Source organism: Linepithema humile, chromosome 5 (assembly GCF_040581485.1).
Source record: "Linepithema humile isolate Giens D197 chromosome 5, Lhum_UNIL_v1.0, whole genome shotgun sequence".
Lineage (NCBI taxonomy): Eukaryota > Metazoa > Arthropoda > Insecta > Hymenoptera > Formicidae > Linepithema > Linepithema humile.
In genome coordinates, this window is record NC_090132.1 from 16684458 (window position 1) to 16699273 (window position 14816).

The 14816-nt window shown below is 36.1% G+C and overlaps 1 protein-coding gene across 4 annotated transcripts in view; it reads right to left on the bottom strand.

Moving 5' to 3' along the window:
- The window catches only part of ec (echinus), a 66690-nt gene that overhangs the window by 13923 nt on the left and 37951 nt on the right, over positions 1–14816 (bottom strand). For 3 of the 4 annotated variants that reach the window (XM_012362308.2, XM_067355885.1, XM_067355884.1), the window contains one exon: positions 3355–3447. In XM_012362308.2, the coding sequence (XP_012217731.2) occupies positions 3355–3447 (93 nt within the window). Of the gene's footprint in view, positions 1–3354; positions 3448–6675; positions 6942–14816 lie in introns of those variants that run through there. The other variant, XM_067355887.1, reaches the window with a different exon arrangement.

Consider the following 14816-nt stretch of genomic DNA (forward strand, 5'->3'; position numbering starts at 1 on the left):
CTGCGTGGTGTAAGCTTAGAACATTTCCTTGCTTTACCAGACAGGATGCAAATCTAGTTGTCAGCTTGTAAAGCATTCGGTTGTAAACAAGTATTTAAATGTAGCGGAAACCTGCCCGCATTTTCTTGCTGTGAGAAAAAAAACTCTACAATCGAACTGAATATTCTTAATATTTTCTTCGAGAAAATGTCCCAACGGTATTAATCTCGAATAATAAAAAGCAATGTAGAAGACGTTTGTTGTTAAGCAGGAAATGTAATATCAAGTCAAAAGAAATAGTAGTTCGAATCGCCTTTGAGCATTCCGACATGCAAGTTTAAAAGAGCTGCTAGCGCCGGCTGCAAACGACTCGATAATAGTAGGAAATTATGTCAGGTGTTCGTCACCGAAGTACTAGTCTGGAAATGCGTTTTCACCGCAAATTGTCGCGAAATGTAAAAAGACTTGCAAATCGCGCCTTCAGCAAAATTGCAAATGCGAGAAATGTATCGCGTGTTTCTCGAATGTAACGGTTGTTGTTTAGCGACACTAGGAATACTCTTAATTGATGTTGCCACTAATTATGTAGATAGTCGCCAATTATCGCTGACATCTGACAACTAACTGTACGCAGTATAACAAAACATGCAAAGATATACGAATTAAGCTTAAGTACTGCCGATATGATCTGTGCTATTAGAGACATTGTACGGGTCATATCACACAGTCGCATCGGAATTGAATCTCATAATGCAACAATTGTATAAATTTTTAACGTTATTCCGGCTTTTCAGAAACTGCAAATAGGTAAACAGGAAGTGCAAAGAGCTGTCGTCTCATAAATAATCATAGAACGAAACTACATTGTTTGCGGCAACATTAAAAATTCCGTTTCTCGTTACGAGTTAACTGAGAGAGAAGTAACGTAACTTGATTCAATCACTAATAAATACTAATTGTACTTATAAGTCAGATAAACAAACATATTTCATGTTTACGAAAATTGCAAGACTTATATTGACAGAAGCAGGCTATATATTTTCAACATTCTTAAAAGTTTGATACGTAAGCGAGAAAGATCGCGCCGCGCGATGAAGGACTCGGAACATCCAGGAATTCTCGCCCCCTCCCCAAAATACGTCTACGGTGAAATCATCTTAGGCATTTCTGTGGGGTTAAATTCTTCGTTGATATATGGACCCCCGCGTTGGTATACAAGAATATAATTTTTTCGGGGAGTCTCCATTGTCCGTAAAAAAATTTTTTCAATATTAAAAGTAATTAGTCCTTGTAATTTAATCTGAAGAACTAAAAACTTGGTTTAAACAATAAAATATTGGTAAGTACAAAAATTATATAACAAATTTATTTGTATTACACTGTATTATAATGAATATAGTGTAAATAGAAATCTTGAACGTATCGATAAGATAAGAGATTGCCCAAATAAATCTTGAAAAGACACTTGTGTCACGACACTTGAAACCACACTAAAGTGTTCAACACACACATAAGTAATGCGTGTCCTCTGAAAACCTGTTTTTCTTTTCGTCGTGATAAGCGAGTGACAGGTAAATCTTCTACAAGAGGCACAATTTTAGTTTACAAAGGATATGGGTTATCCCATATAAGCTATTTATCTTAGATCCTAAAAGTTACTTGCTTGAAAATCTCAACATTGAAACTAAAGCTCTATTATCTGAAATATCGAAATTCTTTGTTGTTACATTGCGTAATTAAATGTTCGGCTATAAATAATATTATAAATAACATTTACGTTTAACATGAAAGTAAAAGTTAAAAAATACTTATAACAATATTATTTATCATTATTTATATTTGTAGGTGAAAATGTAATTACTGTCGTGTCAACAATCACAATTTGTATAACGTTTACGTTAACTGTTGCAATGCTTTCTACAGTGGCACAATGAGCTCACGTAAATTAGTTTCAAATTGCGGCAATTTTAGGCAGAATTGCGCCGCTTGAAAGACGAAACTATAGTAACGAAGCATACACGGTCTTCCGACTGAGAGATTGTTCCCGCGAATCGCGCCCAATGCCTTCCCTTGAAGCAATTAACTCTCAAGATTGCTAATTAACCCCGTGAGAAGATCGGAAAGGAACTTGCGTTTCCACCTACTTTTCGGGTAGCTTCGAATGTGCGACGTTACTATACCGTCTAACTCGAAGCTAGTTCCTTCCCGTAGTAGATAAAGTAGCTGACCTTCCACGATAGAAGCAAACAACGTTCACCATGGTGGACCAACGCGCGATTATTCCGCTGCGCTGTTCGCCGATCACGAACGAAAACCGAGAACATAGTTGGCAAAAGGCTCGCGGAACATCGATCCCGTTACAGTGGCTATTCGTATCTCTACATGATTGCATAGAACGCGATTGCATAGAAAATGATACGATAGCGAATAAAGTCAAGGCTTCTTTTGTCAATCTGCGCAATAATACAGGAAGAAACAGTTAAATTTATAGTATTATTGTAAAAATGTATAGTGCGCATCACTAATAGCTTCTACTTCCAATTTTCAGTATTTCTCTGAATCAAACGTATCATAGATATTGAAAATTAATATTTATTGTCTATCGCAAAGTTTATAAATATTTCCCACACTTATTATATTATCAATTAATATTAATTTAAGCATGCATACAGGCTGAATAATGTAAAAAGTAGTTAGCAAGTTAATAACTTGCTAAAGTTATTAACTTGAAAACTGTAGTAAACAATAAATAAATAATGAGGTAATAAGCACGTAAATACAAAATTAACATTGTTGTAATTATTATTAGAGTGAATTTTTCGCTTGCATCACAAGTTCGATGCAAATGTTTCAGCGCGCAATGACTTGCGCGCTGGAAAATTATAAGTTTTGCCTTCCTCACGTGTAAAATATCAAGACATTTTATCTGTCGGGCACACACCCTATTTTCACTGTTACCGTGAGATTGTTTCGAAATATGAATCTCGTTGAGTTACATACGGCGTAAAATTTTTCCGGAAAAATACCAGCCTCTCTTCTTCGTGCGAAACCTGCGCAAGGTTCTGTTTCCCTTTGTTAGGACGCAAAGCTGCCAGAGCTCATCGATACGTAAACGTGTCAAGGTAGCGCATTATAAAAGCGACAACCGCTTTGATAATTTGTCATTTGTCGTTAAAAGTGCAATTATCGCCATCGATGGTAGTTAAAGACTATAATTAATTAGGCGAAGAGAAAAATAATCGGTACACATGGTTCGCGAATAATTTTTTCTGTGTTTACGTATCCGTCAGAGTTTTCAGACTTGTTAAACATGAAAGAGATATGAGTAATTATATTTAAGAAAATTATTTTCTTTAGCAATTTTAATTTGCTTACCTTGAGTGCGCAGAAGATGCAAGATTCTCGCATGCACGCATGTCCGGAAAGCTCTCTGAAACTCCGTCGGAAAATATCAAGATGCCACAAAACCTGAAATAAAATCAGAAAAGCTTGTGATAACTTCTGAAAAATTATAATTTCCTACGTAAATGTTCTACGGAAGAAAAAAAAAACAGCAAAGCAAACATCTTGTATTTGCAAAGTATAAAATTATATTAAAAATTTTATGTTTATTTCTTAAATATTATATTATATTATTTATAGCTAAAATTTTTAAAGTTTATATGCGCCGACGTCAATGCACGTACATAAACCTAAATACCCGATGATTGTGATAATATCATATTGTCCCACTTTTTCTTTACCTTATATCGAATTACTAGCCATCATAGATATGACTAAGCTTCGACACCAGTTCTGAATGAGTTTATCGTATTCTTTGCGTTACGGCGCGTACGGCGCCAAGTCAAAAAAGGCAACACGTGGGTGCCACACAGTGTGCATATGTGTTATGTGTACACTGTACATATAGCACAAGCAAATATGTAAATGCGTTCAGGACCCTACATGGCATCGATCTACTACACATTCATATACGACAGTAGCCCAACATATCATGAGCGCATTATTATACCGAGGGAAAGTAAATCACGATTTCCGTGTGCATGTCCTGTCGGGCGCATAGCGGAACATAATTTCCCCTTTTCCTGTGTCACGATGCAAAACAATATCCGACACCTCTGGGAACATCATCAAATCTGTCTTTTTGTAAATTCTTCTGCTTTAATAAATAGTCGTATAATTTTCATAAATTTCATATTCATATTTACGTTTATTTTATACAAGCGCAAAAAGGTAATGTAAGCGAATTTTATATTAAAATATATTCCACAAACTGCCATCACCTAAGCAATTATAAATTACAGCAAAATGTAACATTATTATAATTATAATAACATTTTGTTAAAATCATAATATGTGGTCAAATTCATTTTAATATAGCATCAGATCTATATCGTGAAAGTTGATGCTTCGACAGAAAGTATAATATTTCATTGAATATGCGCATACACTTAAAAGAATCGTGAAAAAATAGTTTTTTTTTTTAAATGCATATCCTCAAAACTAAATAGATAATCTCAATAAAATAAAAATGCGTTATCAATCATAATATCTGCAACAGTTTTGTCAATTAAAATTTTAAAACTATTATGTGAGTAAGTGAGTGAGAGAGAGAGAAAGAGAGAGAGAGAGAGAGAAAATATCATAAAAATTCATAATAATATTTTATCTAATATAATCTTAATTTATCACAATGTTACATAAAGTTATAAATTTTATTTCTAAAATTATTTTTAAAAACAAACTATGCACACATATTGTATATTGTTACTGTAATGCATTTGTTATTGTGATCACATATCTTGTATTATTATATAAATTGTAAATTATTATGCTTTTTTCTGCAAATTTACCGTAAGATTATAATTCCATAAAGTATACTTATTCTAAGCGCACTTCGATATCTGATAATTGGCTTGGTACTCAACGCGCGAACCAATTAGCTGCAGAAGCTTGCGAAAGGCGGTAACGGTTGTTAATGTTCATTTATAGAACACATAGTAAAAAATTTATAATTGCATATAATAAAATCACGTAAGTATAAGTAATTAAAAAAAAATCTGAAACCACAGTTGAACTTACAATCAAATTTTCAATATTTTTATATCCACATTTGTCTCTGTAACATCATAATAAGCAAAGAAGAAGTACGAAACAATCGAAATTTATGCGATATCGAATTAATATAAAATTTAATTATTTTTTATCTCTTTAATCTTTGTAATATAATGGTATATTATTATACCACAGTAATATTTTAACAATAGTAATTGCGCATAATTAAAACTTAAATTAAAATGATTAAAACATGTGTCATCAATCTCCGCATGATTTACTGTTCACCCGAGCGCGTTGAAAAAAAAAATCAAGAATGACGTATGAATTGTGTTCTGAGGATGAGAATTTCAAAGCGCTCTAAATACCTAGTTACCGCTGCGTGACGATTGTGCGAGATATTTTCCACGGTATTGCTATTAGAGAGCTTATATGGCTTATATCTGTGAATGCAATGATAAAAATAATATAAAAATTCTTTCATCGAAATTATATCCCGCTTTGCGTTTTGATCATTTGTTTACAATTTTATAAATGATGTATTACACATCTATCTTATAATAAAAGACATGCAATTAAAGCGGATATTATTTTACCGCATTTTCAGCAACCGCCCGAGTCTGAATTCAGATGATTATAATAATACTACAAAAACCACGCCTAAAACTTTCCCATCAATCACGGCTATCTATGTGTGTAATATTTCCTCTTCCTCGAAAGAAAATTATATATTACGTTAAATCGTTATTTTGAACTTTCTCAATGAGCTTAAAAGATCGGCGTCACACTTTAACGCGTATAGCGCGAAAGTTGCGCGGCTCAAGCTAAATCGGGTTAATTAAAAGCAGAAAAAAAGATACGCTGGGCATTTCATGGGATTTTTTTACGGCGCGAGATGAACGGAAAGTGCGTCACGCTATATCATTATCGGAAAATTACGCAAATAAGTTATCTGATTTATACAATCGCATTCTTCAAGGTTGACACTTCCTTGAATGTACAAGAATGTATAAATATTTGCATAACGTTGCAATTACACAATTATTTTCAATTACACAATATATAGCAAAAAATAATATATTTGTTAAATATATATTGCAGAAAATTATATGAACTCATTACATTTAATTAAATAGAATGCCTTGACAGCTCTTTCCAAACAGCCCGTATAAAGAAGATAACATTTTTATTATTATATTATTATTGTTAGAAAATATTCGAAGTTGTGCTTTTCATAGCTGTCAATCCAATATAATATTAAAAACCAACTTAACATCACAATATATTGTTGTCTACATAAATGTATCATATTTCTACGATATCTACAGCTTTTTTATCAACATAAACATAACAATTTATATCACTAAAATACTAAAAATATAATAAAAATAGATTTTTACGATGTTTTCGATGTAAGGCAAGAATATAGCGTCTCCATAAAATAATTTACACGCCGTGAATGCTTTAAGAATCAACAGGTACTTGGAGAAGCAAGATAGGTATAACGGTATACAGATTATCGCACGGTATCAAACCGCAGTCTACAATAACGTTCACCAGTTGAATACAATAACAATAAATAGTTTTAATTTTGGAAAAATAAAATAACAGAAAAAAGAAAAGAGAAAGGCGAGATCGAACCTTGGCAATCTGGAAGAGGGCCTGCCTCCGCGGTCTCTGATCCTGTTTCATAGCTGCTCGTCGGCTTGCTCCGATTCGCAAGTACGATCCGTCACCGTTTAGTTCGTCATGGAAAACCGTAGCAAAACACTCGGAAATGTTCGGCAATCGTGTAGATCATAAATTGCACTGTACATTACACACTTGGAGACCCAAACAATTGAGAAAACGTAGGACGCGTTGCAGTCGCACAAGGTACTCTCTTAAGCGGACGTCGTTGCAACAATGCCCGGACGGACCCGGGCGGGTTCAAGAACGATGGAAGCGCCACGCAGGACTCTTACGGGCAGGTATAGAAGTGAGCGGGGACCGGTGAACGCGGTCGTGGGTCCATTCGTGTACCTGCTATAGTACGATGTATAATACGATGTATAGTACGCTGTAGTATAATGCTCGAGGCCTTACAGGGACGCATCTGTTTCGAAACCGCGCATCGTGGGTCTGTTTGCATGAATTTATTTTTAAATTACTTCTCGTATTTTTATTTTGTTGACAGAGTTAATAAATATAATGCATAAGTTTTTATTAATTTATAAAAATGTATATCTGAATTTTTTGCCCATTTTGAAAGATTAAAAGAAAGATTAAAAGAAAGCAATTAACTTTCATCTTATACGTTTTTAAAATATTTATAACCATGTAAATTGTAAAAAAGAATGATGCATTGTTCATCAGTTGAATCTAATATATCATGTTCTTCTAATAAATATGAATATTATTGCATTACGTGAACGATAAAACAGCAATAAAAGTCAAGTAGAAATTAATAATAAATTGAAATGCTGCAGGGAGATGCGGAAGATGTTATCGTAAAGATGTTATCATAAAAAAAGAATGGTCTAAAAATAAAATCTTGAAGATCCGATCCTAGTACGTTTACTACAGTCTGGATTAAGCACCGAACATTTTTACTATGGCGTGGGTGAGAGGCCCGGGGTCAGTCGGCCTGCGGAGTGAGGGAAATGAGCGGCATCGGAGTGGGGGCGACCAGGTTTTCGGTGGAGCGGAAAGGGGAAATAAGCGAACACACAGAACACCACGGAAGAGGATCAGTATGAGGAAAAGGGAGAAAGAAAAAGAAGAGAGTGGGGGCGGACGGAACGAATGAGACGGATAGGAGAGGGAATCATGGGACTGACAACGTTTTACGTTACGCTACGCTGCTACGAGAGATCGTTACGCAATTTGATTCGGGAAAGAATAAACGGGTAATTTAGAAACTCGTTCTCTCTCTCTCTCTCTCTTTCCCCTCTCAGAATTAATAGACTCTGAACTGTGTGACCGGCGACCTAAATAATAATTTGGAGGCAGAATTCTAGTATGCCTCCAAAAGTTTTTGTTTGTTTCAATTTAATTAATCAGATATAACAAATTTAATATTTTATATATATATATAACACTTCATACTTCTATTCAGGACTTTCATTTCATTTACACGAAGGGAAAGAGAGTACACTCCTCTGCCGTAAGATTATTATACGGTCTGCCGTAAACCAAGTGAGGATTTCAAGTATATTAGCACTGCAATTATCAAGATGACGACAATATTGTTGTAAAATACTGCCTTTTAGCCGCAACGCTGCGAGAGCAGCTGTTGGCAGAAGAGTTCCATGTTTCCATACAATACTGAAGTGTAGCACGAGAGTCTGTTTTTACAGTGCAGAACGCGCTTGCATGTGGCCGCACATTCGATAGCAATCGATACACGCGTGCGAATTTTTTTCGTCTGCGTACACAATGGCAAGAAAGGCAGTTATTACGATACCAGTTATTGCAACAGAGTGCATATAGGCCCACGGTAGCGCAATTGCATTGTGCAGAAAGATACTTTAAACTGTCCCATGGACAAAGCTGGCTATGTGACAACCGCGAGCACAGTATGCAACATTGTGCGTAAAAATTTAACTTTTTATCAATGGTATCAATGATATAAAAAACAATGATATTCCGATTGAAGCGCGATCACCATGATTTATATGGCAATGTAAATCGTTGGCAGGATACTAAATAAATTGGATCGATTATCGTCAAACCGCTTAAAGCGCTTTCCCCATAAATCGATCGTACAAACGCGACATCGATTTATTTAACGCCTACACGTATGTGCTGGATTTGCATAGTATCGCCATCGTCAGATTTGTTACTTGATAATTCTCAGCGTATTGCAGTGAAAGAAAGAGACTCCGATATTTTTTTGTCCTAATTATACAACGCAAACGAATATAAAATCATAGGAAATATAGATCGGCAATGAGCCTGCATGACTTTGTAAAATTATTATAATTTAGCGGTTTGTTTGTTAAAAACTTTAGGAGAAATAATAAATTTTACTCCTTATCACGTTGACAATTTTTTACAAAAATATAATTCCTTGTTATATGTATATATTCTTTGTAAAAATGAATAAAAAAGTATAACAAGAAAGATAATTACGAAAGTAATAAATTTATATAATGTTAAGAAAACATGTTTTATTTTTAAATAATCATTTATTTATAGTTGTGCGAACATTTTCCAAACAATGCGTGTATATCTGTGAAAAGATATAAACATTCAAAAGACTAATTGCTGATTTAGTTTCTCGATTTAATCAACAGACAAGATTCTCGAGTACGAAAGACGCCACATTTTCCGGCGTCGCGTCTGCTGTCGTTTGAAGATTTTCAGACGCCACCGCGGGTGACACCACGCAGAGGATAACAATGAAGGACCTCCTTCAAGGAAAAACGAAACACAGTAACAAAGAAGACTGCTGTGCAAATCTCGCTGTCAACGTACGTGCTAGGAGTGCCGTTTATTTTCCGGAACAGGATACCTGAATTTCTTACAAAAAAGGATAAAAGTTTTTAAAGTTTTATTCTTTTACTTCCGAAGAATAATTTGATTTTATTGTTACTACTATTTTTGTTGGTTTTTTAAATGTACATTTAAAATTATATTAAAAAATGCAGCAATATATTATCAATAATTTTCATAACTTTAAAAGTAAACTTTTTAGTTAAATTTTTTTATAAATATGTGAAAAGTGTGTATATTTATGTAATCAATAGAAACGTGTATATATTATTTAATGGAAATGTGAAATTATTATGTGTTACATTCTCATTGCAGACAAAGAGATCAGTTCAAAGAGAGATCCTTGGTGTCATCGTTAAAATGTCAACAGTTCAGTGCTCGAAGACGCTCTCGAATCATTGCGCTTTGCATTGATAAATTGTTCCAAGTGCATCGCATAACACCCTATTGTTCAAGGTGCGGCATGGAATGACTTCGCGTTGAACGTTAATTTCCCATCGGAAAAATGTTTACGTGGGCGCGAGAGCGCGAGAAAAACTGCGTACTCTCGGGTGAATTTCATTCATCGATGACCGATTCAAATGTCAAGTTGAGACATACATATCTTAATCCCTGAATGTACACATTCAATATTTTTAGCACGCAATTACCACATTTTTTCATACAAGCATGGCGAAAAATGCGGCGGTAATTCAGCATCTATAAGGTTTCACAGATGCATCTGCCATCACGAGATACCTGTTACAAAGATGGTGATGCAGCAGAATGTTGCTATTAGACGTTGTCTTCGATAACAATACAACAAAAAGTTTCATTAATCATCCTTGATGTAAATTTGATTATATCAATCTGACGATCGCGTCTGTATTAATAAGTTTTGTAGATTGAAACGGAGAAACATTTTCCGTTGTAAAATTTTTGAAAATACTCTGGCTGGACGCAGGTGTAGCGGAGATTCATTTTTGTACAAACTAAGGGACGCAGAAGGGCCACGGTTTATAGCCACCAAGCTGGGTACAAAAAGACGGGTATAAACTTATTCATTGTAAGGGTCGCCGAAGCTACCTGCTGCTTTTTGAACAACCTGACGGTGGTGGGCTGCCTAAGCTGCTAAGCTGGGGTGAATCAAGATGCGGGACTATCAGGTGCGCCGCGATCGAGGAAGCGATCTTCCATACGTATTCAGCGATGTGTGACTTCGTAGCTGGCGACCCGCTTTTAACCCTACATGTGAGGACTATTTACATTTGAGATGATACCGACGCGAGCGACGAGCTCCAGTTGCATCCGGGTGTTTAGTTTCGAGTACGTAACTCGAGAGACAACTTTAGAGGAATCTTAAGCCGCCGGCTTATCGTCGTTTGATTACGATAAAAACTCTTAGTCGACGACGACGAGACTCTTTAATCCGTTTAGTTCCCGAGGCTGTACTATGTATGGACGAGAAAAAATCCACGTAATGGCTATAATTATTGTGGATTATCGCGGGAATAATGATTGATGAGCCATGAATAAATGCTTATTAATCAAAACGATAAAATCATTATTAATTTAATGTATTTTTTTTCAGCTTTTCGACTAATATATAGAAAGACTGATTATTTAATGATTAATCAATTTAATTTAACAACAATTGTGTTATTATTCCCACGGCAAGTCTAGAGTGCTTTGATATTTCACGAAACCGATCGATTATTAATATGTCGCCCTTTATCGATAACAATAAACATCATTCGTTTAAGTTTTGCATATGGCCGACGCGATATCGTCAAAGCGAATTGCAGGTGTTGTTGGGTCACAGAGTGGCAAATAAATGTCAACCTCGTAGTGGATGAGCCACGCATTCTCGGTCTTCGTGATCAAATCGCGCGGTGAAAGGGAAGGATTTCACGTACAACGCGTCGAAGTAGAATGCCAACACGACGTTGGACTGCTCGTCTCCCATGATTTATGCAACCTCATTGAAGACGATGCAAAAGTAACTATCTCCGTCGACGCTTCGCATTCGTTCCGCAGTCATCTTGTTACAGCATCCAGAAGAATCTGGATCGTAAAGAATATAGATCGTAAAAGGCGATACCAAACGTTGCAGTAATGATCAAACTGTCTTTCGGTATAAAAGACGGTTTCTAGCAAAAGAACGACGATACTCTAAGTACGGCGAATATTATCTTAAGACATTAAAAAGATTGCGGAGAGAAATATTTTATTCGAAAATTAATTTGCAGAACTATATTAAAGCATCGTGGAATTTCCGTTGAGAAGATAAAATTTCCGAATATGCTCAAAGATCATAAAACAAAATAAAATATAGTTATCATTAAAAATTGAGATAAAAATAATAGCATTTGCGATTAGGATATCCCAAGTATATTTTTCTTTTTTCATTCCACGAATGACATCGCTAAAACGTATAATCTTATCTATGCTTACAGAACAAAATCTTTTCGATGCAAAGTAATACAATCATCTGATGACATGAAATCTCCCAACACGTACGTTACAATACATGAAAAATAAAATTGAACAAATTTATTTTGCTTATTAGGACTTGTAATAAGAAACGTGCACTTCTTTGGAAAACTGTATCCATTTTTCCATGGAAAAGTACAAGAAAGCTTGGAAGAATTGATACAATCTTGATGCTTAATGAGAAAACATCGCAAAATAGATTAGAACGTTTTCTTGCAAAATACATATGCATACAAGGTTTGCTATAACTGCAGACCCATGATTGCATAGCTCGCCTGGTTTGGCCGTTTCCGGAAAGTTGTTAGGCAAATGTATGCACAAGTACTTCCCACAAGAAGGTAACAGCCTGAAAAGGTATACCGCTAACATCCGATATGTTCTCTCACCATAATTTTGACATAACATTTGTTTCCTGTACGAAATCAAGTTCCTTTCCTTTACTTGCGATCGTTACAAATTCTATCTAGATCATTTTTTGTTGTGCGAGGCAATTATCTTTATATGATTTTTCAAGATAAAAGTATTTGCCTTTAAAATTATAAGTCGAGTCAACAACGGCAAATTAAATACGTCAATTAAGAAGACATTCTGATAGTTCGAAAGTCGGCCGATGTGATTTCATCACATCTTGAAATAGTACGCACGTGCTACAACTGTGAACGAGACTAAGAAATAAGAGGAGTACGTCGATATCGAATTATACAGAGAGAAGGGGAAAGCGCAATCATTGCATCTGCGTGCACCTGCAGCGAGATCACTTCCTACAAGCTTTAGTGGGCGAATTACTCTCGACGACGACGACGACGACGACGACGTGCCCGAGATAGCCAGCATAATTAACATGGAGAAAAACAGATTCGTTGATTACCAATTCTAAATCGACAAGTATTTGTCGAACATTTCAATCGGATGCCCTAATTGCGAATCTAAGCAATACGACCAGCAAAAAATTGAATTCAACCGCGGAATGCGGATTGATTTGAAAAACAAATGCCTGAAACAGCAATAGAAAAAACTCTTGACACAAATCATTCATGAATTACGACGTGAAAAAGTTGAAGTGCGATTAATTTATTTTCTAATAATATGTAAGACAGGCAAGGAGACTTGCGCAGAAATTTTGAAAAGAGAAACTAACGTCAACAAAAGATACAATTTCCATTGCCGGCCAGTTTTACTTCCAAGACTTTCGTGATGTCCACTATTGTTTATCCCTTCTTGGCGCGAAGTGGCTGGCCGTATCTCCACTTTCCAAGGTGCTACTCGCACGTGCGCCGTTTACCGCCGAGGAGAAGAAGATAACCACGGCGCAGAAGGAAGAAAAAGTACAAAATACCGCGAAGAGGAGGCGAAGAGAGCGGTTGCGTGAGGGCAAAACTGGTTCCTTCTACGCTGTTATGATGGCGATGGTCCACGAGACGGCAGCAACGCGACGCGTATACGTACGCGGAACCTTGGGATTAAACGGGAATCATCGTTTGATTTAATGCCGGTGCGAAGCGATATCGAGAAAATGTCTGAATCGAATGCACGAAAGAGCGGAACTTGCGCAAAAACGATTTTGCAATGCGCAACCGTGCGCGGTTCACGTGGAATTCCCGGTGAACGTATCCGCTCCAGCAATCCGTTCGTCAATCACGGGCACGCGAATTCACTGTATATTAATATGACATAGATTTTCTGTAAATTACTTTTCGCGAGAGTAACTAAATCATTCTGCGAGATGTTCGTAAGTGTGCGAAACGCACGGAGGAGATTTAAAACCCTCCGGAGATTTAAAACTAACCGGTTCACACCGGTTCTACAGTCTACAATCTAAACTTCTACGATTGTCTTTTTATTTCTTAAAGGGATAAAACATTTCGCCGCGCATTCTAGTAATAAACAAAAATTGGCCGTGAGCAGAAGTGGGTTATTTCGCAATGGCGAAAGGGGGACGAAGCTGAATGCACTCAGTGGGTTAACACAGCTGATGTACATTTTAACCGCGCGCAAAAGGAGCCACGCTCGCATTAGACTCTCCAGCAAGAGGAGAAAACCCGTTGTTTTCGTACAGCCTGCAGGAGACCTGAAAAAAAAGAGAGAGACAAAGAGAGGCAAGAAGACAGAGAAGAGGAGAGACGCCGTACGAGAGGATTGGCGGAGAACCGGTTTTCTGAGAGACGAGAAGAGTAAGCGACGTAGTGGAGTTGTATACATATAGTAGGTAGTAAAGGAGGCTAGCGTGGCCTGTTACGAGAGAGAAAACCGGTTTCACGATTCAAACTAGAGTAAAAGTATCGGACAAAATTTGGACACAAGCCCACATACATGGGCATACGTGGCGCACTTTCCCGGATTTTCCGGTTAATTCGTAGAAACAATCGATAATGCAAGTATATTAATTCAGTTTTATTAATTTTACTTTGTTAAATTAATAAACAATACTTGCATTATCGTAAACCCGTGATTCCTATTAGATTTCAATCCTCTGACATTTTCCTCAAGACAAATGCTAAAGTTGTATCGTCTACAAGATGTACGTAGGTGGCCATTTCCTCGTCAGAAGGCGGACTAGTTTTCAGAGTAGAATCATTATCTTCCTTCAAAAGGAAACGACTGTCACCATTTCTCATTAAGATTCTCTTACCTCGATTGATTATGAAATACAAACAGGAAGTTTTATACATTGTATAAAAGACTAACTTGAAAAACTGGTTAAAGTAAGATTTACAATATGTTGTTCAGAATTTTACTCTTCGAATTGTTTGAAAATAGAAATGGATTATCGCGAACATTAAGATTAAATACATTGAACTCGAGCTCGCTATCGGACTCTGCGCTCTCCGCTTTCA